Here is a 26,048-nt window from a genome sequence, read left to right on the forward strand (position 1 = left end):
GGGATCACCTGAGAAATCTCTCCAAAGGATTGAACCAGACCAATACTTCAACTGAGATCATATTCAAGTTTGTGAAGGTTTAGAATAACATCCTTGCTTTTGAACTGGATGTCCCACTTCACAAAAATCAATGATCCCTTCTGAGCAGTCAACTTGCTGTGGCATCTTTCAATAACCTCTCGATTATGCTGCTGTGTAAAATGGTCCTTTCCCAGTTCGTACGCTCCCTTCATCCCTCCTCCCAAAATATGACGTATCACAGTTTGTCTCTTGCATTTGCCCACTTCCCAAACAGCTTTATGTCCTTCCCAATTCTGTTCCTGTACTTCACAAAGCTGCATTTTCCCAGCTATGTGTCACCTCTGCACTTTGATGTCTTGCACCTCCTGGCTTTTACAGTCAATGTAAAATTAAAATGGTGTTCACACAGACTCCTCACAAATACCACTGGGTAGCATCTGGAAAACAGCAGCTCACCGCTAAATATTCTGCTCTTTGACTGATTTTATCCATGCTGCAACTGTTGCTCCATTCCCACACATGAATTTTTCCAAACGGGTTACGATGTAGGACATAAACACCTTTTGAAAATCCATAAACACACACAAAACCATCTTATCACTACCCTCTCTGAAGCTTCACCAAGCCCCGGACTGTTTAGAGTCAATGCAGAAATACAACAGAGGTTAAATCGTCAGCTTACCATGTATTCCACTATCTTGTCATGCAGTATGGAGTCAGAGTCCATCATTCACAATCTCAGAAAGAATAAGGATGAGAAGGGGAGGGGGAACTCTGTTTGGAGTGGAGCTCCTTCTGGGAAACAGCAAAAGGAGGGAGGAGGAGGGGGCACAGCCTCTCCCTCATGAACGAGAATTCCTTCTCAGCTTCTTCCAAGGTTCGAGACGAGGGGAATGGGCCTGGTGTGGTGTGGTTGGGGTGGGGGTACAGCCACCCCCCTTGCTCAGTCCTTCAGCCTCATCTGGGAAGCTGCAGAGTGAGGGGAGAGCAGGCTGTGGGGCTGGAAGGGCCTCCAGAAGGTTTGCCTGGCTGGGGGAGGTGTGTGTGTGTGTGGGAGTCGGTTTGCTGGGTCTCCCAGCCGCCTGTCGGTCCCTCTGCCCCTCAGTCTGTGGGTATATTCCAAGGACTCCTCTTCTTCTTGCTGGTGCTGCTGGGGAGGGTTTGGATTTCCTTCTCACTTTTTTTTCCTCCACACTCTCTTCCCCCCCCTCCTCCTCCTACCACCAGCAGCAGCTCTTCCTCTCTTTCACCCTCAGCTCAGAGACATCCGGGACCCGCCGGAGCACCACGGGAAATGAAAACCAGCCCGAAAATAAATTTATTTTTGTTTTTTTTTTGCCAAAAAAAAGGAATGGAAATGCAACAGAGAAGGAGAGTCAGCGGGGAGCAGGAGGAGGCTGGAGGCTGGAAATTGTTACATCCGCCGCGTGGAAACAAAAATGTAACAAAGGGAGAAAAAGGCAACATTTGACCTTTCACCCCCCAACACACACACACACACACACAGGGGGCTGCTTCCGGGATATACATGATCCACTTCAACACACAGCAGCACCTGGGAGCTTTCTCTGTGTGGGGGTTGTTTTTAACAAGTTGCTGATTTATTTTTATTTTTTTTGGGTGTGAATTGGGGTTGACCTTTGACCTGTCTGAGGAGAGCAGCAGCAGCCACAGCAGCAGCAGCATGGCAGGTCTAGGATCTCTGGTGAGTTGCACAGAGTCCTCTTGCCCCCTTTGTCTCCTCCTTTTCCCAAAGGGTGTTCTTCTTGCTCCTCTCTCACACACCCTCCCCTATCCCCTCTCTGTCTGGGTCTGTGCGGTTCAGCCCACACCCAGACTTCACGTGGAAGTGTCAGGGTTGGACTGCGACGTGGGGGGAAGAAGCATCAAGTTAAAAACGGCACAGCACCAGGGTAGGGTCCGATAGGTAACAAATAAACCTGTCGGGCTTCAACCTGACGTTGTGTGATTCCCCACCCCCCCAGCAACCTGTCTGTGGGTCTCCCCTCACTTAGACCCCAATTTTAAGCTGATGTGACACAGCCTCTCTGTGACAGCCTGCTCCGGCGGGGAGTCATAGGATCAGGTTCTTTCCTCGCGGTCACGATGTGGGATCTTGCTGTGCGCAGATTGACCCCCCCCCCCGCCCCCGACCTTGCCCATGAATGTTTTGCGACAGAATATTTCTCAAACCAAAGCTGCTTCTGGTAAACTGTCTCGTCATGCGGAATTTCTCAAGCACGGGTTGGGGCAGGAATGGAGGTGATCACTCCCCGGACCTGCCAGGTTGAATTATTATCATTGCAGAATCTTTTCCGCTGCATGTGTGGGTCGGGTAGGCGCCTATTTACCCGCCTCACCTTCCCCCGACCACTTCTCTGGCCGTCCTACAAGCCACATGCCTCTCCAGGAACCTCCATTCAACGAGTGTGGTATTGAACCGCATAGAGAACTTTTAGGACGAGTGACCGACGGTGGAGTCAGAGGCAAAATGTTTTTACAAGGTTCTTTAAAAGAGAGCTTCCTGGAAGGAATTTTAGATCTTGGGCTGTTTGCGTTTGAAGACAATGGCCACAGGGGAATACAGGTCAATACTGGAGGACTGTAGGAATCCGACAGAGTTGAAAGTCTTTTGCAATTTGGGATTCTTTGAGTAAAGGAATTAAGGGTTATGGTGAGAGGGTGGGTAATTGGAGCTGAGGTCCTGAACAGATCAGCCTTAATCTCATAGTACAATGGGCTCCTTGGGCTAGATGGCCTACCCCTGCTCCTATTTCCTATGTTCTCATGATTATGGTCAGCTTGAACTGATTGGGCCAAAGCGTGTGTTTCCATGCTGTGTGAAAATATATGAATGCTGATCTCACTGCATTGCTAGTCTTTTCATTCTTTGGTCTATCAAATTTGCCACATTATTGGTATTTCAACGAGAAACAAAGATCCAAGCCTTTGTCCGAGATCCTTGGGCAGTTTCCCACGAAGACCCAGGTAACTCTATTGTCTGACCAGTATTGACTCCGCAGCCAAAACTATATTCAACCAAATTAGTATTTATCTAATTCCTGTTTGGAAGTTGTACAAATTGGAGTTCTCGCATCAGTTGCTCTGACAGTTATTACTTAGCCAAAATATTAAACTGGTGTTCAACTGCTTGGGCTATCTTGAAGCAATGGAAGCTCACCCAGAGCTGCAAACACAAATTTATTCTATTTATGGTGTGACTAACCTGTGTGTGTCCAAGTGTTGAACTGAGCATTTTGTTATTTTCATTGCTGATGAATTGTCAGAATCCGGGCAATATTCGAGTCATATGCAGGGTATTTGCTTTTGTTCTGAAGAATGACGTTGGGAGTTGTTGTCTGGTAATGACTTAAGATCGGACCTGCTACCACAAACTGATCACTGACTCTTGTTTCTATTTCCTATCAGAATGCTGGTGAGTTGATGTCTGTGGCCCAAAGCCTTTCCCAGCCAGCAGATTCTTACATAAATGATGTGAGTATTTGATTCTGGTGCCTGTATTCTTGAATTGGAATGAATATTGCGAAACAATTCCCTCCTTGATACAGTCATCAATCCTGAAGAATTTTTATGTCCTGCATTATCCTTGTCTTCCCGTTTCTGGGAGGAATTCAGTTCCTGATTGTTGTCAGCTGTTATCCAGTTGACAAGCCCACTATATCAAAATCTGTTCTAGTTTTTCATTCCTGGCACTTGTGGTCACTGCCCATTTCATGGAGTCCTTGAGTCAGTCTCTCAAAGCTCAAAACACAAGACTTACTCCAGGACGTAGACCCAGCAACAATGAAGACACCGTGACATATTTCCCAAGCAGGTTGGTGAGTGAGGTGAAGGTGGGGGTGTTCCCATCTATCCACTGCCCTTGTCCTTCTAGGTGGTAAAGGTTGTGGGTTTGGAAAAGGCCGAAGGACTCTCAGCCAATTGCTGCAGTGCATCATGTAGATGGTACACACTGCTGCCAATGTGTGTCACTGCTAGAGGGATGAACCGAATATTGTGAGCTGGTGCGTACAACATCCCGATCTTGATCCAGGTGACTGTGAAAGCTCCTGGACAGCTGGCTTAGGATTCAAGGTTTTCACATCCCCGAGTCACACAACAAAATCATGAGAAGCAATTATTGGTCAATGTCACGAGTCATCGTTTTTCCACAAGCAACATATTATAACAGTACTTGGTGAAGCTGTTAGAGACTGAGGTGGAAGGATCAGTATGAAGTGGAAGTCTTTTATAACTAGTTGTTCGAGTGAGGTGGATCAAACTGTGCAAGTTTTTTATACATGTCCTGATGAACTTTGCTGTGTCAACAAACTCTTTACTTTTAGACAACTTATGTTTGGGCAAAGGATAAAAGCTTTTTTCTTTAAAGTGGACCTGTGTGACAGGTGTTGTTCGTCCTACTCCAATTTCTTTCTCAGTCTGACAGAGATCAAAGAGTTTGCAATACAACAGCAAAAGGTGGCTTTGTCATTCCAGAGTCTCATTGGTGGATTTTCCTTCCAAAAAGAATTTTTGTCTGAATAGATGCAGACAGGGAATTGAACTGATTTTCTCCGGATTAGAATTAAAAAACGCAGACAAGAAAGGGCAGGTCATGGAGCATCCAGTGTGGAGAGAAATCAAGTTAACTCTTCAGTTGGAAGACCTTTGCTTCAAACTGCAGGAAGGTCATTGAACTGAAAGTTAGTTTCTGTCCTATTTTTTTGGACAAAGGAGGTGGTTACTGAATGTATGTTGAACACGGAACGTTTTCTCCCAGAGTACAGACATCATGACATTGATCACTGTCGTGTTTGAAATCTTGTTAATCTTTGGTCTCTAAGGAAAGTTTTTCAACATCACAACAGACAGAACGAGAACTGAGAGAGAAGCATAAGTGAACACAATAGCTCAAAAAGTAAAGCTTCTACCTTGGACCATGTGAGGACATAGGTTCAAGGCAGACAGATATGCTTCAAAATGGGAACATCTTGTGTCCTTCATGTTAAAAAAAACTAGTCTTCTCAGGAAGCGAGCTGATGTTTGCTTATAGCTGTGGGATTACAGAATCATAGAAGGGTGAGCACAACTGGCTACCATTTCTGCAAGGGAGGAACTCAGCAAGGCCCACTGCCCCGTGCATTCCTTTACTGTTGTGCATATGTTTGCTGGTGCACTTGCCTTGTGAAATTGACCCTGGCTACACCAACCTCTCCAGGAAACAATCCAAATCCCTTTGAAATGTTCCAATCAAATCCATCACAACACTCTGGGTTTTGGAACAAAAACAGCAGACAGTAAGTTGACCTTACCTTTTGTGTGTTGCCAATTTTTATTAAACAATACCCCCCCCCCCACCCGAGTTTAGTGTTACATAATCCTGCCCATTGTTTTCCAGCCAAACCTTGAAATGATGTGGGCTATGAAAGCTTATCAACATGCTGAGATTTATTTCAACGTAAGTACAAATTTTTCTTTACTATATTCTTGATTCTACATGGATGAGGGATCAATGTAAAAGTAAGGACAGGGTCATGATGACACAGTAAAATGAGAATTTCCATCTTTCTGATACAGAAGAGCACTTCATCCATTAGATAAAGTATTCTTATGGCCATGAACACATGATGAAATGCAATTGGATGGTCACCCCACATTCATAGCCAAAGCTTTAAGATCAAACACAACATTCAAAAGTACTTACCATAAGGTAATGGATAATGAAATTGGCAAGAGCTTGTCAATTTACTCAGCCAAAAGGTTCCTGAACCCACAATAACCTTCCTGCAAGGTTGACAAATGCATTGATCCAATGTGTTGCCAATGCAGCTTCAGAAACGTACCTACCTTGTTAAAAGCAAGGTAGCAGTTGTTTGAAAGGTGGAACCAACATTAGTTGAAATAAACCTTGGATTACCAGCTGACACAATTCCCACATGGAGCAAAATGGCGCCACGTTCCACTGCCTGACCCAGATCTTTACCCAATGTCGGGGCAACCCAATCTGTTTGGGATTCGGACCGTTTGTACGGAATCACACTGAGTATGTTGTTAACAGTAGGAAGGCTCATTTATCACCAAAAACATGGAACTCAGAATGGGACAACATTACCGTGCCCTGAGAAATACTTCATTGATGTCAGTAACAGACCCAGGTCATGTACCTCTTTATAGCAGTGATGTTGGGAACGTGGAAGTGATGGCTGACAATGTATTTGTAGTAACAATGAGGCAGGAGGAGGGATGTAACCATTTTCTAGGCAGGGTGTGCATCCTTTGTAAATGTCAACATTGACAAGGGATCTCCACAAAGGTCAAATTTCCATTTGACTGTGAAAGTCAGGGTATTTTTGGCTTTTTAATCACCATTTTCAGCATTCTAACGGCAATATTAACAGGTTCTTGAGTTGGAATACACCCATCTCTGCTGTACATGCCAAGGAATTTCAGGATGCATCAGTTCTTCAGGGGGATCCTGGGATGTGATCACAGTTCAGAGGGTGTCTGTGCAAGTCTCAATCAGAACAGACCATGACTTGATTGTGGATACATGAGTCAGGGTGGCTTACATTTTGGAGGGTCGGTGTGGAGTTGTTGGGCCGAAGAGCCAGTTTCCACAGTGTAGGGATCCTATCTCTCAATGAATAAAGTAGCAAAAGGGTCCAAATCTGTGTCACAACTGCAAGTGCTCCCGGGGAGTGTCTCAGTGTGAGAAAGCCCAATCTGACAACAGTGGGAAGTTTATTTCTTTTATTTCATGTTATTGCCAGGAGTACAGAAACCACTCTTTGTGATTCGCGGTACCTCTGTTTCCTTTCAAAGCTCATTTGTTCAGTTGACCCAACATTTCTGAAACTGACCCGAGAAGACGATCAAATTTACACAGAGTTCAGGAAGCAGTTCAGGGACTTGAAAATCGACGTACTGGATCCAAGCAAGTTGAAGTCAGACGCGGCCAAACAAGTGAGTTCCTTTTAATTTGGTGTCCTTGTAGCCATGTTCCTGACTGCTTGTGGGATTTTGCCTTATTCACCTTGGTCAGCTGTCTTGAATCTCCGTTCTCTCCTCTTGCAGCAATGGCGCCCATTCTGCCTGAAGTTTGAGACACTGGTCGAAGACTTCAACTACGGCACGCTTCTGCGGCTGGACTGCTCAAAAGATTACGTGGAGGAAAACACGATATTCGGTTAGGGGTGACAGGGGGAAGCAAAATGGGGGGAGGGGAAGGGAAATGCAAAAAAAAAAATTACATGCAAATATGGTTTATTATGGATCTCTGATGTGCTTTTCTGATTCCATCTTTCCCCACTCAGCTACCAGGATCCAATTCTTTGCCATTGAAATAGCCCGGAATCGGGAGGGCTACAACACCATGGTCTATGAAAGATCAACAAAAGCCAAGACTGCTCATGCTGATGACAAGGTGACTGAAGTCTCCACTGAGCAAGAAGAACCACTGGCCCAGCCAGCAGGGTTAGCTGGGGAAGAAAACGCTGCACATTCATAGCAGATTAGAGGGACACACTTGTGTGGCTGCATCATATTCTACTGCTTGTCAAGAAGTGGGACTGCTCCAGCTCACAGAATTTAAGCCCGAGCTCCATATGTGAAAGCTTCAGTATAAAACCAGACACAAGTGCTCTTGGAGGCACCTGGACAAATATGGACAACTCCGTCTTAAGACTCTATCTCAGAATGGTTCTATGTTGCCGAGTTTAATCAAACATGGTCCGGTTACAGGTTTTGCAAAGACTATTTAATCAGCTTCAACCTCCTCTCTGATGCCACACATGGAAAAGGCATCCCATGGAATGCAAAGAGACAGATGAACACAGATTGAGACACCCCACACTATTATTAATATCGCTATACACACTAGAAAAACAAGGACAGAGAGAATTGAAAGCTGGGGGAAGACAAAGAGTATTAGGTAAAGAAGCAAAGAGAGGGGAGGATGTCTTGATGTATTTAATCAGTTGCTTTTGGGTAATACTATCCATGTAAACCAAACCCCTCTGAAAATTCAACGACATGAGGCAAAACAAGTGGGAGAAGCAGCAAATTGAGCGGTTTTGTTTGGGGTGGAGGGGTTTGATGACAGGGAAGGATAGGAGGGAGCAGTGTTGGGATATAAAGAGCAACTTGCCCACTCCTTGAGGCAGCTGCTTTCCTGCTGCTCACTTGAAGCACTGAAGACACCTTTCTGTACAAACCATTGACAGTTTATTCGCAGTCACAATGCTTACACTAGATGCAGCAAACATTCTTACATACCAACCTACCTGATCACGCAGTGATTCGGAAATGTTTAGTCAGAACATTCAGTGGAAAGGAACAATAAAAATATATAATCCATTGGTTTTCTGTTCCTTTGTGAATATAAATGAGCTGTGCTCAACACATAATTAGCAGCAACAGTATCTGTTACTTTTTCTACAGAAATTCCCTAATCACTAGTGGAACAATTGTTGGAAAAATATGGATGGACAGTTGGGAGTGAAATCCACATGAGCTGGTAAGTTTAGCTTCAGTCCTTATTTGTACAGTTTCAGACTTGATTTTGCAGAGCTCTGTATCTAACTAAACTCCCACACACATTCCACCCCATCTACCTGACACCAGCCAAGTCTCTCAGCATCATGCTCCCAACTCTAAAAATTTCAATCACAACTTTTTCGTTTCTCTCTCTCTCTTTTAATTGATTTCATATAAACATTGTTCAAAATGTCTTAAGAAAAAAATGTACAAGTTTATACAAGGCAGATGAGGGAGCGAGAGCACAAAGGCACTCGCTGTCAGGGTTCGGTTTTCTAAAGGGAGGGTTGGTGACAAGTCCTGCAGTCCAATGCTAGGGGAATCGAGGGAGGGGAGGGCAAGTGGGCACTGCCCATTCACCTTCAACCCCTGCGAGCTGTCCGACTTAACTCTGACCTCAATCCTCCACCCCCTCCCCACTTGTGTAACGTCAATGATGCACATCCCTCCCCCAGTGACCCCGTCCAACCAAGTGGGAAGTGCGAGACAGATAGATGTCAGCTCATCATGTCACTGCTGTTGACACCATATGTGGAATTCTTCATCGAGTCATTCACTTCCCTCCGAAACACTGACAGGTTCTGGGTGAATCTGAACAACAAAAGCAACAGCAAGTTAACATGGACTGACGCTTCCATATCCCTCTCAACACACATCACCGAACATAAACTGCAATACTCTCCCATGTTCACAGTCTGAGTTACTGTAAACTGCCAGCATCACAGCATATCTAAACGATAAAACATCTCACACAACGCAAGTAACACATTTACCCTACTTGAGTATTGCTGGAAAATATGCTTATCTTTACACAACACTCACAAAACAATCTGTGGGATTTTGGTATCACAGATGAAATGAGCATTTATGGCCCTTTGACAAGTTGGCGTGTTGAACAGCCTTCTGACAAACACAGCCAAGAAAAAGGCATTTGGCTCATTTTACCAGTGCTGGCTCCCTGAAAGAGGTAACCAGTACATTGACCAACCTGATCTTTCCTCACTGTTGTGACATGTCATTCCTTGTTTCTTTGGGATTCTATTCCCTTTCCCAAATTATTACTCAATGTACTTCTACAACCCTGTTAGGCATTCCAGATTCTTGAACCTTCCCAGTTGATGGTGAAGGTGTTGTTAACAATGCCAGAATGGCCAGCATTTTGACACTAGGATGAAGAAGAAGGAGAAGGAAGTCAGACTGTGGTCTGACAGAGTTGTCAGAGGTTTGCAAGAGGCTGTTATATTGCTGTAGTGCATGCTTTACATTGTGCACTCTGCTGCCCCCGTGTGCTGATATGCAGTATAGCCTCTTGTTCTGCATTCATCTCGGTGAGACAGACATTTTGGGAGGAGGGAAGCTAACCACAGGGTATCCATTCTTTTACCTGGACTGTGCAAGTGATGCCACACTCCTGTATTGGCTCCGAGGCAGATTAATGTTGTTACCATCAATTATATTGGAACCATTTCAAACATCTTAAACTGAGAACAAGTCACAGCTTTTGGCCTAATTCTCATAGTAGCAGCAGCATCTTTTTGAATATTGACCAAACACAGTCCCTGTGAACCTTGTCTGCAGCACTAGCTCTCTCAGTCTCTCCCGATTAACGAAACACCTCAGGCCGTTCTGGTAAAAGCTTTGCATTTTCCTGGTCCCTTGACCTGGCCAGGGGGCAACAGACTGACAGAAGCTGATTTTCTCTTTGTGAAGCACCAACATGGTAAACAGAAAAGGAGCCTACAATTTGAGGGAGCACAAACACCGTCCAGGATGACAGATTTATCAAAGGTTACCTGTCTCTGTTTTTGGTCAACAGGTTCCGCTCAATCCCTTCCATCAGATTCTCAAAGCAGAGGTGCATGGCTTGTTGCTTCTCTGGAGGCTGGCTGTTCACAATACTGTTCCTCAAGTCAGCAAAATACTGCAGGGGACAAGAAACAAAACCATTCCAAGAAAGGTTAGCTCCAGAGACCTAGCTTACAAGGAAAGATGATGATCTTCTGGGATACAGCTTTACACATTGCCCAGTGCGGAGAGAGATTTTAATGTCTTTGTTCTGAAACTCAAGCTTGGGAGTGCCAATGCCAACTCCACGACTTGAGCGTGGTAACGTAGGCTGGTGATAACAGTGCAATGCTCAAACAGCGCTGCCATAATCAAGTCACTCTTGATGGAGAGCTGTTCGTCTGCAGTAGGCATTGCTAATGAGCACAGACTGATCTGCCGTAAACCAATCAGTGGGGGAAGCCTTGGGATTGCACTGGTGATGGTGGGCTCAGCAAAGACCAGGAGATGGCAGTAGATGATACCCGTGTGAGGCAGGATGTGTGGGGAAATTTCAGCTATCAGACTGCAACTGGCCCTCACTCTCCCAGCACAGCTAACATTTGGTGACATGATCAGCTGAACCTTGCCAGGCTGTCTGCACCAAGTCATCCCTCCAACTTCAATCAGAGTGAAACTGGTCCAAATCGAGTCACTTCTCAGAGTCTCGTGTTTGAAAATAGTGAGCTCAATGGGTCATACTCTTGCCATAAGTCAAAAGTTTAAATTGTCAATCCAGGAATTGAAGTGATCATCTCAAGTGATATTCCCTGTTTAATACGGAGGAAATGCCGCACTGATGTGTATGACAATGACATTAGACTAAACCAAGACCCTGGCTGCCAGTTCAAATGAACATGAAAACGTGGGGCATCTTTCAATGTCATCATGAGCAATCCAGCCAGTTAAGTAAATTCCCAGCCCTGGGGAGTGCTGCTGAACAAACCGACCTTGAAGGATAACCAGGATAGTGAAGGAGGCATTTGGTATGCTTTACTTTATGGGTCAGAGCATTGATTTACAAGTTTGGGAGGTCCAGCTGGACAGGATATTTTGGTGAGTCCACTTTCAGAACAGTGTTCAATTCTGGTCACCCTACTGGAGAAAAGATTTTGTTCAACTTGAAAGGTACAGAAAAGATTTACAGAAAAGATTGCCAGAGCAGGAGGAATTAAGCTCCAGGGAGAGGCTGTATTGTCTGCGGCTGTTTGTGTCGGAGGCTGAGGGGTGACCTCCTAGAGGTTGATAAAATCATGAGAGGGGTGGATAGCATGAATAGCTAAGGTCTTTTTTCAAGGGAAGAGGAGTCCAAAATTGGAGGGCACAGGTTTCGGGTGAGAAGGGAAATATTCAAAGGGACCTGACAGGTAACCTTTTCACATGGTGTGTGTATGGAATGACCTGCCAGAGGAAGTGATGGAGGCTGGTATAATTGCAACATTTAAAAGGCACCTGGATAGGTATATGAATAGGAAGGGTTTAGACGGATATTGGGCGAGTGCTGGCAAACGGGAATAGATGAGGTTGGAATATCTGGTCGGCATCTCGCTGACTGTACTGTGGTTATGCATGTCAACAAGGTACCAATTCTCAAAGTCATTAGCTGGCTGTGAATTAATATGGATCAGAACAACAAAGTGAGTGACAACAGAAAAACAAAATTTATTCTTCCTCCCCTTGTCGAAACCTCCCAAGTGACCTGTGGCCAGGCACTGCACTGTCATCCATCCAATGTATGTCCACATCAAGGGGAAGTGTTGTGGGCCCCAGAGTACAGACAGAGATAGTCTGGCCTTAGACCTCACCTTTTCATTGAGGAGAATTAATCCAAGCAGAGGGCGTGACATGGACCATTGATTTCTGCAGTCTTCAAAAATGATGATGTTCAGAACTGTGGAGAGCATCTGGAGCAGAAAACCCAATGATGAACAAGTGGAAAAAGCTTTCTGAGACACTGACATTAATTTAGAAGTCAGCCAAAGAATTAATTAAGCTCTGGGAATTAACGAAATACTAAATCATCACGCACCCGACTCGAATCGAATCATCAAACGGCATTTTGATACTTCTGTTAACCTGCAGTGGCTCTCGGGAACATCTTAAAACATGGAAACAAAAGTCACACAGGAGGGCATTCAGCCCATTTGCTGTGACCATCACCCAACTCAAGTGCTTGTTGCTGCTTTTAATTATATTCTTCAATCCCTTTGGATCCCAAACGCTCCATCTAACTCTTGCTTTAAATCTGACGTTTGGCCCTGACTGCTTTCTGTGGTAGCAAATTCCACAGGCTCCCCACTTTGGGTCAAGACATTTCTTCCCATCTCAGTCCAAAATCTTTTACCCCTTAGCCGAGGATTGAGCACCTGCTTCTGAACTTCCCCACCATCAGCAATATCCTTCCTGCATCGACTCTATCTATTTCTGTTTGAAATTTATGGGTTCCTACAAGATGCCCCCCCCCTTCATTTTTTTGAACACCAGCAAATATTATCCCAACCCATTCAACCTCACCTCCCATGTCAGTCCTGCCATCCCAGCAATCAGCCTGTTAAACCTTCACCGCACTCCCGAGGGCAGTAACATCCTTCCTCAGATAAGGAGAGCCAGTGTTTGAAGTGTGGTCTCACAAATGCCGTCTAACTGCAGCAGAATATCCCAGCTCCTGTCCTTGAATGCTTGTGTGGGAAAGACCGCGATGCAGTTTGCCCTTTTTATTTTTCACAGACTAGTCAGTGAGGCCACCCAGGTTTCACTGTACATTCCTTCTCTCCATCACTTTATCCACATGATGCTGCCACTGCCATGTACTTGTCCCCTCACTCAGCCTGTCCAAAACACATTGCAACATTGAATCCCTACAGTGTAGAAGCAGGCCACTTGGCCCATTGAGTCCACACCAAACACCATCCCACCCAGACCCACCTCCCACCTGACCTCTGTAACCCTCTTATTTCCCATGGCTATTCCATTTAGCCTGCACACTCCTGAATACGATGGGAAATTTCTCATGGCCAATCTACCCAACCTGCACATCTTTGGACTGTGGGAGAAAAGCAGAGCACCTGGAGGAAACCCATGTCACCACGGGGAGACAGTGCAAACTCTACACAGACAGTCACCCAAGGTGGAATCAAACCTGGGTCCCTGGCGCTTTGAGGTAGCAGATGCTAACCACTGAACCACCATGCTACTCTTTCGTTTGTGATGCATCTCCTCCTCCTCCCTACTTTAGACTTCTCTTCATTACAAAGTTAATCTATTGGCCATTTTGTCTCAGTCCTCCTGAAGGTTGTTACTATTTGTTTGACTCTCAACTGCGCTGAGGTATTAGGGATGGGCAATAAATGCTGGCGAGCCAGTGATTCCCTTGTGAATGAACAACAACTATGACTATTCATGATATCTGTTTTATTTGCAGAGATGGAAAAGCCGCTCAGTATCCACGAATGTTGCTGCCTCCCTTCGGTTCACCCTTCCTACCCTTGAATTTTATGAGCTGTAGTTCTGCTCTCAGTTCTGTTTGGCAGTATTCTGTCAAACACATTCAAGTCCAAATGTATAAAGCAGACAGCATTTCCCTCACCAACCAGAAGAAAATCAGAACAGTATTTTGTCAGTATCTTTTCTGCATTCTCAAAGACTAATTTCTCAGCTTCTGTCCGTGTGTCGACTGATACGGGTTTTGGATTCTCACAGGAGAAGTTGCAGATTGCATTCACAACAGCCTCAATCAGCTTCATTGCTCCATTCAAACTCAAGCCAAAACTGACAAGGCAGATACAAGTGAATTTCAAACCACAGTATTTATATTGGCTCAAGACTAAGAAATAAATTAGAAACAAGCTTTTTTCCCTCAAATAACTGACGTGCACAACACACGACAAACCATCACCTTCAAACACATCTTGCACAAACCCACGAGGTGATAACTACATGGCATACGGATCAGACAGTTCCCAAGCTATCTTCTGCATCTCAGATCGCAATCTAAATTGAGTTTTTTGATAAAGTGTGAAGATAATTGATGAAGATAAGACAGTGGATGTTGCCAACATGGACTTCAGTAAAACATTTAACAAGGCCCCTCAGGGCAGGCTGGTCCAGATCTCGAGCTATATTTAATAGCTGTAATAGCATTTGTGAAAACAGCATTCACAACATTTCTCCCTCATAATCTGAAAAAATAATATTGCTTTGAACCAGAGATTTCACATTGATTTAACAGGATTTCATAACATTTTCCTGGTTCCCAGTTTGCTGAGTATTCAATTGCTGATTTGTGTAAAACTGCTCTCTCTCTCCTGTGCAGCCTCCTCCTTATCCTTCAGTACTCCCTCTTCATCACACCACACCCCCACCTTCGAGACCACCTCCCAGTACCATTCCTCATGTTCCCATTGTTCCCAGCGTTTCTCTTTAGCCCCAGAATCCCTTGCAGTCTCCTTCTCCAGCAGCTGCTGAGCAGATGCCCTGACCCTGGAGCTGGCACACGGACCTCCTAATAGGTGATTCATTGGCCTCACCTTCCTGGTAAAATGTTTTTTTCCCCCTTGTTCAATGATGTACTGCTCCTTCAATCAGACAGTTGTGTCCCATGTAATCTCCTGACTGGGAGTGCAGCAGCGACACCTCTCTGTCCTACCACATAAGGCTCCATCATCACAGTCAAATACCATTCACCTTTCACAAAGCCATGCTGACTTGCACTTACAGCTCAAAGCTTCATGTTTTGTTCTCAGTGTATTATCCATTACATTTTGTTGCAAATGCCAGGCAAGCATGTTTTTGACGAATAAAGACAATTAATTGCAATTGTCATTTTCAGACAGTGCCACTTTCCTGGGATTGACCATAAGCAGTGAGGATTTGGTGTTGCCTTTGCTGAGCATTACACAAAGTGACTTCAGTCACTCAACGCCATGCACTCTGTACCCATGCTACCTGCAAAGCACGACATTTCTTCAGAGCCAGAGCAAGAATCATTAACAATTCACAACAACTTACATTTACATGGCTCCTTCAACTTGGGTAAGCATCCCAAGCCATTTCACAGGAACTTCATAACATAAGATGGCTAAAAAGGGCCATCAAATGTCCTTAACAAGCAGGACGAAGGAGAATCACAAGGAATTATAAACCTATGGAAGCAAATGGCAAACAGGGAAAAGGGTAGGTCCACTCAAGGACAAAGGAGGGAATTTTGGTGTGGAGCTAGAGGAAGTGGGTGCAGTTCTCCATGAGTACTTCACAGCGGTATTCACCAAGGAGGAAGACATGGATGATGTTAAAATTAGGGAGGGGTTTGTTGATATTCAGAAGGTGGTGGTGTTTGGTTGTCTTGAAAAACATTAAAATAGTTAAGTCCTGAGGGCTTCATGGGATCTATCCCAGGGAACTGAAGGAGGCAATGGAGGAGATGACTGCAGCCTTTACAGAGAGGTCACAGAAGACTGGAGAACAGCTAATGTTGTTCCTTTGTTCAAGGGCAATTATTGGAGAAGATTCTTAGGGACAGGATTTACTCACCTTTGGAAAAGAAGGAACTTATTAGGGATTGTCAGCATGGCTTTATGTGGGGAAGTCTTGTCTTAAAAAGTAGATTGAGATGTTTGAGGTGGTGATAAGGGTAAGAAGGTGGAAATTGCCAACATGGACATCACTGAGGCATTTGACAGTTCCTCATGGAAGGGTGGTCCAGAAGATGAGATCACATGGGATCACAGTGGGTTGGTACATAGGATATAAAATTGGCTTGGTCAGAGAAGACAGGGTAGTTGTGGAATGCTGTTCTCACTGGAGGTTCATGATCAATGGTGTTCCACAAGGATCAGTGCTGGGTTCTCTGCTCTTCGTTATAGAGATTATTTGGATGAAAACAGAGGTGGGTCTGATTGTTAAGTTTGCAGATGATAAAAACCAGTGGAGTCATGGACAGTGAGGAAGGTTATCAACGGATACCTCAGGATGACAGATCAGATAGAAAGTTGGGTGAAGAAATGGCAGATGGAGTTTAATCTAGACAAGTGCAACAGAAAATATTTTGGGAAGTCAAATGCAAGAGGCAAGTACACAGTAAGTGGCAAGACCCTTGGCAGCATTAATATACAGAGGGATGGTGGAGTTCAAGTCCATAGCTCCCTGAAAGTGGCAACACAAGTGGAAGAGGCAACAGAGAAGACATCTTTGCCTTCATCGGTCCGAGCACTCAGTTTAACAAGTCGGCAAGTCAGGTTACAGTTGTATAAAATGTTAGACAGACCATAGTGAGAGCACTGTGTGCAGTCTGGCTATCAAACTGCAAGAACAAAGTGGTGGCTTTGGACAGGGTGGAAAAGAATCTCACCAGGATGCTGCCTGGATTGGAATTAGTTAGTTAGAACGAGAGGTTGGATAAACTTGGGTTAATTTCACCAGAGTGCTACAGGCTTAAGGGAGGATCTGATAGAAGGTGGTGATTGGGTAGATAGTTGAAATGTTTTTCTCAGGATGAAAATGATAAATACTGGAGGGCAAAGGTTGAAGGTGAGATTAATGAGGTAAGGGGTTTTATACACCCAGAACGGGAGATGCTTGGAACGTGCTGCCAGGGGAGTTGGTCCAAGCAGATCCAATAGCAATGTCAGGCAGGACATATGAACAGCCAGACTATAGTGTGATTCCGACCATGTGGGGGCAGAACAAAAATAGAAATTGCTGGAAAAGCTCAGGCAGCATCTATGGAGAAATTCAGAGTGAATATTTCAGGTTGAGTGACCCTTCTTCAGTGATCCGTTCAACCTGAAATATTAACTTTGGTTTCTCTCTCCAGAGGCTGCCAGACCTGCTGAGCTTTTCCAGCAATTTCTGTTTTTGGGTCTGGTTTACAGCATCTACAGTTCTTTGAGTTTTTATTGAGCTCAGAATGGCAGCATGGTTGATGCAGACACGGTGGGTGAAGGGTCTGTTCCTGATCTGTACTGTTCTAAGTGACAGTGAAGCACTCAGCAGAAAATATTTCACAAAACCTTGGCCCAAAGGACAGCTTTTAAGGAGTGTCTTGAAGGGGAATAAAAAACACACAAAGGTTTAAGGAGGGGATTCCAGAGTTTAGGGCGTTGGGAGCTGAAAGCAAGGCTGTCATTGATGGAACAATTCACAACAGAGAAGACCAAGAGTGGAGAAAGGCAGGAGCACAGATATCTCAGGTGGTTTTTGGGCTGGAAGAGATGACAGAAATATGGCAACTATGAGGCGATGGGAGGTAGCTCAGTTCTGACAGGATCACAGCGTGTGAGATTTCGGAATTCCTGTCAGGGTTTACCTGTTGAATCATTTCAGGATGTTGCTGCATGATGTGTAGGAAGCGATCACTCTCCTGGGATAATGGTGTTGTTCGTTTCTTTGTACTACGGGACAGCTGCTTGAAGAGGTACGTTACAATGTGGTCCAGACTTGAGCAGCAACCGGTACACACCATGGTGTCTGAAAACAAACCAACCGTGAACATTATCAACACTCCTCCTTTGGCCTCAGGTCTTCTGTGCTAGCCTTTCATTTTACAAGATCATGGTTGACACTGCATGATGGGCTTGTTCCCTGTCTTGTGTGAACATTGTGCAGTGAAATGGTCATAGGGAAAGACTTGGAAACCCTGCGCCAACCAAATGTCAGGGAACAAGTCCCAGAAAAAGCAGAGCACCATGTCTGGCACTGGGAGTTGATTGAAAGGTGACATACTGACACATCAGGCTGCCCTAGGGCTGCATTTCCGATATTCTGACAGGGTTATCTGCCTTACCCTTTAACTTCCCCAAGCCACCCACAAGGTAGTGGAGCTGTGGGCCCAGAGCTGGGAGTTTGGTTTGAGTGTGTCAGCGATGGCCTGAACACTGCCTACTGAACAGTAAACCTTCTCCAAGATGCCCTGAAGCTTTGGCCCAGGAGTAGTGAGTGAGGAACCAAGTGCCCATGTCATTTCGAAATGAAACAAGGGACGACTTGCCAAAGGATAGATTTGATTAACAGTGGGAAACATGTCCATTTGGTTCTCGGTCGGACAATGCTGCTGGCCAATGGCCACTGGAAAACGAGAAGCAAACTAACATACAAAAGGAGAAAGTGAGGACTGCAGATGCTGGAGATCAGAGCTTAAAAATGTGTTGCTGGAAAAGCGCAGGAGGTCAGGCAGCATCAAAGGAACAGGAGGATCAACGTTTCGGGCATGCCTGACCTGCTGCGCTTTTCCAGCAACACATTTTTAAGCGCTAACATACAACAGGGCTAATTTTCCTCACTCTCACACACAGTACTCTGAATTGACTTAGTGGCCACACGACTCATTCTTCAGGTCCTACACCCAATATGGTGAGCTGTGACTCAGTGGCATGAGCTTTTGCATTCCTGAATCAGGGAGGGTTGTAATTCAGAGACTGCAGCACACAGTTCAAGTCAACACGCCCCCTCGGACTGAGCCTCTGACTTTCAGATGTGCTATGACGCATGTGCCGTACCACAAGTGAAAGGGCAACAGAACTCTTCCTGGTAAATTGGCTAACATTTCTCAGAGTAACAACATAACCACAAACAGTTTGTCTATCAGGTCATTAGCACATGGTTGATCAAGTCCACGTTCTCATGAATTCATGCCTATCTGAACGTGTCAGCAATATACTTAACTGATGTGATTCAGCAAATTATGACAGAAAAGTGCTGAAAGCCCTTCCCAACTTCCAGGCCCACAATACTCCGAGGCAAATGAGCAGGTTTGCAACGTGAGCACAGGCTGGATTATGTTGCCAGGGCTTCTACAGCGTTTACCAAGTATCAGGAGCTGGAAAGGGGACAAGTTCCAATGTAGCAACAGTCAAACTTTCTGAACAGAGGTATCCACACTGAGAGGTGGGGCAACAGTGTCTGTACAACCATGAACCTAACGACATCCAGATCACACCCATTTGGCTGATAGACCTCAATATAAATTCCTGAGAGAGAGTTCGTAAAGTTTGATTAATGCTTAATTTTTTTGCCATCTGCATGACAAGTGACTTACCCAGTGCGGTAAGACCTTCTGAAATGGAGGACAGAATGTACATGATAACATGAGGTTCCAGGCTGGCAATAAAATTCATGTGGTCCTGGGTAAGAACTTCTAACAAGGAGTAATAGGACTGACTGAGCTTGGGGTAATCCTGGGGGGAGGAAAATGAGAAAACAATGGAATATTAAATTGCAGAAAGCAAAGAGGAAGAGTTTGGAGAAAGCTTCAAACAAGGACAATTGTTGGAACACAGAAAACTGGTTAAGGATGTGAAGCTCAGGACAAACCAGCAGGTTAGAAACCTTAACCGTCATGAGAAGGGAAACAGCAGATACCAGCACCCATGTGTCATTCATTAAACCAATTCATCACAAAACAAAGTGCAAGCTTCCATGACAGTTTTAACTTTGTGCCATCTCGTCTTTGCAAACAAAAAGAGATAATGGTAATTCTAAGTTTTGGTCCATGGATTCTCACAAAATGTTCTGGCTCAGTGACTGGATGTCAGATTCTGAGGCACCCAGCTGTGGGCTGGGAGATGCGGGGTATTTGTCCATGGGTGGAAAGTAACATCAGTCAAGGGGGTGGCACAATGTTACAACAGGAACAGGGAACACGAAGAACAAAGAAGATGGTAAAAGAGGGGGAGGCGTGGCATTGTTAGTCAAGGACAGTATTACAGTGGTAGAAAGGACATTTGAGGACTCATTACTGAGGTAGTATGGGCTGAGGTTAGGGAGAGGTCACCCTGTTGGGAGCTTTCTATAGGCCTCTGAATAGTTCCAGAGATGCAGAGGATAGCAAAGCTAACTGTGGTTAGGAGCAAGTGACAGGGTAGTTGTCATGGGGGTCTTTAACTTTCCAAATATTGAGTGGGAATACTATAGTTCAAGTACTTAACAGGGGTCAGTTTTTGTCCAGTGTGTGGAGGAGGGTTTCCTGACACAGTGTGTAACAGGTCAACAAGAGGCAGAGCCTTTGGCTTTGACCTTTGTCATCAATGTCTACAGGAACAGTGCCAGAAGATTGGAAGATAGCAAATGTCCCCTTGTTCAAGAAGGGGAGTAGGGACAACCCTGGTAATTATAGACCAATGAGCTTACTTCGGTTGTGGGTCAAATGTTGGAAAAAGTTATGAGAGAGCGGATCTATAATCATCGAGAAAGGAATCAGTTGATTCGAGATAGTCAACACAGTTTTGTGAAAGGTAGGTCGTGCCTCACAAACCTTATTGAGTGCTTCGAGAAGGTGATCAAACAGGTGGATGAGGGTAAAGCAGTTGACGTGGTGTACTTGGATTTCAGTAAGGTTCCCCACTGTAGGCTATTGCAGGAAATGGGATTGGGAGTGATGTAGCGGTTTGGATCAGAAATTTGCGAGCTGAAAGACGACAGAGGGTGGTGGTTGGTGAGAAATGTTCACACTGGAGTTCAGTTACTAGTGATGTACCACAAGGATCTGTTTTGGGACCACTACTGTTCGTCATTTTTATAAATGACCTGGATGAGGGCAGAGAAGGATGGGTTAATAAATTTGCGGACGAAACTAAGGTTGGTGGAGTTGTGGGTAGTGCTGAAGGATATTGTAGGCTACAGAGGGACATAGATAAGCTGCAGAGCTGGGCTGAGAGGCGGCAAATGGAGTTTAATGTGGAAAAGTGTGAGGTGATTCACTTTGGTCGGAGTAACCGGAATGTAGAGTACTGGGCTAATGGTAAGATTCTTGGTAGTGTAAGTGGGCAGAGAGATCTTGGTGTCCATGTACATAGATCCCTGAAGGTGCCACCCAGGTTGATAGGGTTGTTAAGAAGGCAAATGGTGCTAAAGTAGAGGAATTGAGTTTCGGAACAATGGGATCATGCTGTAGCTGTACAAAACTGGTGCGGCCACACTTGGGAGTATTGTGTACAGTTCTGGTCACCGCATTCTAGGAAGGATGTGGAAGCTTTGGAAAGGGTGCAGAGGAGATTTACTAGGATGTTGCCTGGTATGGAGGGAAGGTCTTATGAGGAAAGGCTGAGGGATTTGAGGCTGCTTTCATTGGGCAGAAGGAGGTTGAGAGGTGACCTAATTGAGACATATAAGATAATCAGATGGTTAGATGGGGTGTCCAGTGAGAGCCTTTTCCCTCAGATGGTAATGGCTAGCACGAGGGGACACAGCTTTAAATTGAGGGGTGATAGAGATAGGATGGATGTCAGAGGTAGTTTCTTTACTCAGAGTAGTCGGGGTGCGGAACGCACTGCCTGCAACAATAGACTCGCCAACTTTAAGAGCATTTAAATGGTCATTGGATAGGCATATGGACGAGAATGAAATAATGTAGGTTAAATGGGTTTCAGATTGGTTTCACTGGTCAGCGCAATATCAAGGGCCAAAGGGTCTGTACTGCGTTGTCATGTTCCATTTTCGAGGACACAGGAAGAGACCTAAAGATGATCGTACAAAAGAATTGGACCGATAACAGACCGATAATGGACAATCTAATCGATTAGGTTGCAGGGATTAGTCAAGCCAGCACACAAAAAAAAAAGAGGCTGCGCAATAACTTGCACATACAACTAAGAGTCACGCAGTTACCAGTCACTCTCAGTGGGATCCACCGAGTAATCTGCATGGGCTGCACACAGGAAACAAGTCGGACCAATGTACACCGAATGCCCTGATTTCAACTGTATTCTTTCAACAGAATCAATCCCCAAAACACAGGCGCTCTAACTGAGGGCAAGGATACTTACCAGAAGGTCACTGTGAGGGATCGATAGGAGGAGTTTAATAAATGTTTGCAAAGCATTGTCAAGGGCATCGTCTCCATAAAGACGGAAGACTCCAAAGTTGACGTAGTTGCCACTGAGAGCTGCTTTCAACATGGAGAAGCAAATGGAAATTCCTTTCAATTTGAGTCCGTAAACCTGGTCCTTTGGCACCTCTCCCAAGGTGAGGATACGATTACCTGTGTGAGTAACACAAAAAGACTGCAGCTGTTGATAAGTCTACATTACATCTTCAAATGGATCAAAAACATCATGACAGATAGGAAAAGACAACACAGCATTTCCTCATAAAAACCAATAGAGTCTTTCACAGCAATGAACATTTATCTGAGTGAATACATGTGTTAGTACTATCACCCTCCATGCAAAATGGCCATAATTAATCACGTGCAAAATGGCTCAATTCAAACCTACAGCAATTCGTACCACTGTTGCACAGATGAAAACTTTCGAGCTATGAAAGACAAAACCCACACAAAATCAAAATGATCAACACTCCCATCCCCATGTTACTGCATTTCATTGATGGGTCTACTTTTCAACTTTTCATGATGTTGCTCCTGACCGTCAAAGCTATAAATGCTTTGGAATTGGGAATTTGAACCAGTACCACGTGGGTTTGGTCTGTGTGCATGAAGAGATTCAATTATCAACGTGTCTGTCCGACTTGAAACCAGTCAGTGTCAGGGAGCAGCTGACTGGGGGCCCTCCTGGAATAATGATGAGAATTTATTCATGTGGTGGGAGTTTTACAATCAGAGGGAATAAACATTCAAAGGCCATTTGCTTGTTTTGGTTTCGGAGGATCAAGAATGAATCCTTTCTGTTTCAAGTGTGGAAAATCTTGCAGGCAGTGTGCACAAGACCTGGTTGGAGTTATATTTAAGAATGGTTTCGACCAGAGAAAGAAATTAGCTCAAACTGAGTATAACTAGTTTCCTAACTGTTTTAAGTGTTTTAGTTTAACAATTCCTGACAAAACGTATGCAATTAGAACTGTGAAATGGTTATTGGATAGTTTAACACCACTTGTACGAATAATCAAGGAAAAGACTATCAAGGTCAGGGATCAAAAGATAGTTACCTCAAACTGATCAATGTGATTGAGAATGAAACACTCTGATATCCGAGAACTGGAAAGTGAGAGCATTGGCAGAAGGTGGAACTGCATCTTGCTGTGTTTCGAAATCTTTCAAATTAGAATCTATGTAAATAGTTTGGTGTGTTCTATTTGATCTTCATTTCTGTGGTGTGCTAACTTTCTTTTCATGTTAAAACCCCATCTGCAGCATTGTGTGGTCATGATTCACCAGAGGCCCACCAGATTGAATAAAACAGAACTCCATGAAGTCAGACTTCAGTCTGGAATATGACTTGCCCAGCAGTAGCATCAGCTGGGATCATCATACCAGTAATAAGCCATGCCCCTGCAAGTCAGGCATGGAGCATCCAAAAAAGTTGTAAAGGATGAATTCATTTGTTATCATCCAGTTGAATTTGATGCTCAGGTTCCAGAGGCAAGGCAGGAGAAAGTGGGCACAAAAGGGTGAGCCATGAGAAGGAAACAGATCTTCAACAGCAAGGGGAGGAGAGACTGAGCAGAAGCTTATCCCATCTGCCACATGGGGAGACAATGCACTGTGGCAATGTCACATGATTTGTAACCCAGAGGGCTAAGCTCATGATCTGAGGAAGGTGACGAGATGTCACCTTAGCACAGAAAACAAATGCTATTGACTACCAAATTACATTGAAAGCTAGTCTCAGTTACAGTGGCTGTCACTCTTTGACTCAAATGACCATCACTGATCATTGCCAGTCTGGCCGTGATGGGACTCCGGATCAACAATGCAGTTGTCTCCTCAGTGCACTCTGAAACAGTCTGGCAAGCTACTCTGTTGTGATTGAAGAAGGACAACAAATGCTGACCCATGTCCCCGGAAAGGCCAAAAAAAGATGGGGCTATCAAAGTTGTGTTGAGCAGTTCACACTGAGGTTCTCTTGGAGCTGAGCAGGGTACAGAGGTGAGGGTAGGGGACCAGGAAAGCTGCTCGAACACCATCACGTTGTTCGGAAATGCAGCGACACTGAATCACACTGACCGTAGGTTGTAATCATTTTACTGGTCTCTCGAAACAGAAGGATCCCATTCGGAGAAGACACATCAAACTGCAGCCGCTGTGACCTGCAAATAGGATCAAACAGTGACAGGGTTGTAACATTACAATGTCTGGAAACAAACCTGATCATGGGGTCAGAAAGCAAACATTTCAAGCACAGCATTCTGCTAGACATGCAGTCAGATCTCATTCCAAACAATCCCAGCAACTTTACATTCCCTCTCTGACACCATGATACCACAGGCACACACCACTGCAATGCCAGGGTGAAAGAGTTACTCGCCATACATTGCTGATAGAGAGAGATCTCACAGACGGCTACTACAGGGACAGTAGGTATTTTACCTGTTATGAACGAGTTCAGCCATCAGTTTGAGGATGGGCGTGGTGCATGCTGGGTCGTGATACCAAAGTTCCACAACACGCTGGAGGATAGGCATGTACGTGGGATAGCTGGGCACAGAAAGCTAAGGAAATTTGGTCAACTATTCAAATAACTTGCCGATATTAAAAGATATCTCAAACGTCAAGGGAAATGGAGTGCTGACTTAATTGGCTTCATTATTAGTGAATACCTCCCTATTTCAATAAAAGCCTGCTGAAGCACCTACTAATTCTCTGATCATCCTTTCAAAGTGCTTCACATATTGTTGAAGGACTGCCAGCGATACATTGGCAAACAGGCAAGCCATTGTTACACAGCAAGATCCCGCATTCAGGAACAAACAGCTGTTGGGGAGCAGTGAACTTCATTCACACTCAAACATGAAGATGGGACCAGAATGATCAGCAATGTTGTTTGAGGAAACAATCTTGCCCACGACACCAAAAACCTTCCGAATGGTACAGCAGCTCGATCAGGCAAACAAAGCCTTTACATCTTAGCCACAACTCGTTCTCTCTCAGGACAGAACTCCACCACAGAGCTGTCCCTCAGGAACTATCTCTGACAGTGCACTGCTTTCTGAGATGGACCAAAACTGTCTGCTTTGATGATGGCCTCAAATCCCAGGACTGTTAGATTCAGGAGGTTAATCCCAATTTCAATAAGTTTCACACATCTGTAACAATTCACAAAGAGGAATGAGAGATTTCCTTGTGATGATCTGCTTGTAAGAACGTTCTCAGAAAGCTTTTGTGCTTTTTCACCACAGACTCAACATGAAACTGAAGTGCCCTTTTTTCTAGTGAAATGATGTCACACACTTCTCTGTTTTTGATTCCAGACAAACACCAAAAAGGATACATCCAGTCAAAGAGCATCATAAAGCTGGTCTTAGCATTAAAGGCAAAGGCAATTCCTCTCAGATCTCTCACCAGGCCAACCAGAGTTCGCTGCAAATAAACAAACATCACTTAGTATCATTATACAAACATATCGGCAGCTCCAACACCCTCAATTCCCTGATAGGTGTGCCATTCTGGCTGAGAGACACAGAAAGGGTTACAGCAAACTGGAGGCAAGGCCATGATCTTGGTGAAAGATGGAGCAGGCTTGAGGCACTGAATAGCCAACTCCTTTTCTCATCTCTTTCACTCATACCATCATCGGACAGGTTGCCATATGCGGAGTGCTATCCATGGCCATATCTACAGCCCTTGAGTGTGACTGCTAAATCAGAACATCATTTTTCCTTCAAGAGCCAAGTATTTGATTCAATTCAAATGCAGCAGAGAAAATGACTCTGCAGCCGCATGGCCTTTGCACACGTGGGCATTTGGAAACAGCTGTAACACTGTGCACTGCAATGGCACA

The 26,048-nt window shown here is 44.7% G+C and overlaps 3 protein-coding genes across 7 annotated transcripts in view; 1 reads left to right on the forward strand and 2 right to left on the reverse strand.

Annotated features, from left to right (window-relative positions):
* Positions 1–1,441, reverse strand: part of LOC140459604 (F-box/WD repeat-containing protein 1A-like) — a 34,503-nt gene extending 33,062 nt beyond the window's left edge. Inside the window, exon 1 of one of the 2 annotated variants that reach the window (XM_072553884.1) lies at positions 704–1,441. In XM_072553884.1, the coding sequence (XP_072409985.1) occupies positions 704–751 (48 nt within the window). In that variant the 5' untranslated portion in view covers positions 752–1,441. The remainder of the gene's footprint in view (positions 1–703) is intronic. The other variant, XM_072553883.1, reaches the window with a different exon arrangement.
* Positions 1,350–8,376, forward strand: pbdc1 (polysaccharide biosynthesis domain containing 1). 3 transcript variants are annotated; one of them, XM_072553885.1, is made up of 6 exons: positions 1,350–1,462; positions 3,451–3,516; positions 5,420–5,479; positions 6,844–6,984; positions 7,096–7,207; positions 7,335–8,376. In XM_072553885.1, exons 1-6 carry the CDS (start codon positions 1,373–1,375, stop codon positions 7,526–7,528), a joined length of 663 nt encoding a protein of 220 aa, XP_072409986.1. In that variant the 5' UTR covers positions 1,350–1,372; the 3' UTR covers positions 7,529–8,376. The 3 variants fall into 3 exon arrangements, with proteins under 3 accessions (XP_072409986.1, XP_072409988.1, XP_072409987.1); XM_072553887.1 differs by lacking the exon at positions 1,350–1,462 and adding an exon at positions 1,517–1,726; XM_072553886.1 differs by lacking the exon at positions 1,350–1,462 and adding an exon at positions 2,857–3,009.
* A 316-nt stretch (positions 8,377–8,692) lies between these two features.
* The window catches only part of xpo7 (exportin 7), a 105,069-nt gene continuing 87,713 nt past the window's right edge, over positions 8,693–26,048 (reverse strand). For both annotated transcript variants that reach the window (XM_072553882.1, XM_072553881.1), the window contains exons 20-28: positions 25,539–25,627; positions 24,638–24,745; positions 24,275–24,357; positions 22,137–22,351; positions 19,412–19,550; positions 17,684–17,844; positions 12,186–12,284; positions 10,350–10,477; positions 8,693–9,147 (exon numbers count right to left, since the gene is read on the reverse strand). In XM_072553882.1, coding sequence (XP_072409983.1) covers positions 9,054–9,147; positions 10,350–10,477; positions 12,186–12,284; positions 17,684–17,844; positions 19,412–19,550; positions 22,137–22,351; positions 24,275–24,357; positions 24,638–24,745; positions 25,539–25,627 — 1,116 coding nt within the window. In that variant the 3' untranslated portion in view covers positions 8,693–9,053. The remainder of the gene's footprint in view (positions 9,148–10,349; positions 10,478–12,185; positions 12,285–17,683; positions 17,845–19,411; positions 19,551–22,136; positions 22,352–24,274; positions 24,358–24,637; positions 24,746–25,538; positions 25,628–26,048) is intronic.

Source organism: Chiloscyllium punctatum, chromosome 35 (genome assembly GCF_047496795.1).
Source record: "Chiloscyllium punctatum isolate Juve2018m chromosome 35, sChiPun1.3, whole genome shotgun sequence".
Taxonomy (NCBI): Eukaryota; Metazoa; Chordata; class Chondrichthyes; order Orectolobiformes; family Hemiscylliidae; genus Chiloscyllium; species Chiloscyllium punctatum.

Coding starts and splice junctions, on each gene's coding strand:
- pbdc1 (XM_072553886.1), top strand. CDS start 2,872: ATGAATGCTGATCTCACTGCATTGCTAGTCTTTTCATTCTTTGGTCTA. Junction 6,985..7,095: donor AGTCAGACGCGGCCAAACAA/GTGAGTTCCTTT, acceptor CTCCTCTTGCAG/CAATGGCGCCCATTCTGCCT. Junction 7,208..7,334: donor GGAGGAAAACACGATATTCG/GTTAGGGGTGAC, acceptor TTCCCCACTCAG/CTACCAGGATCCAATTCTTT.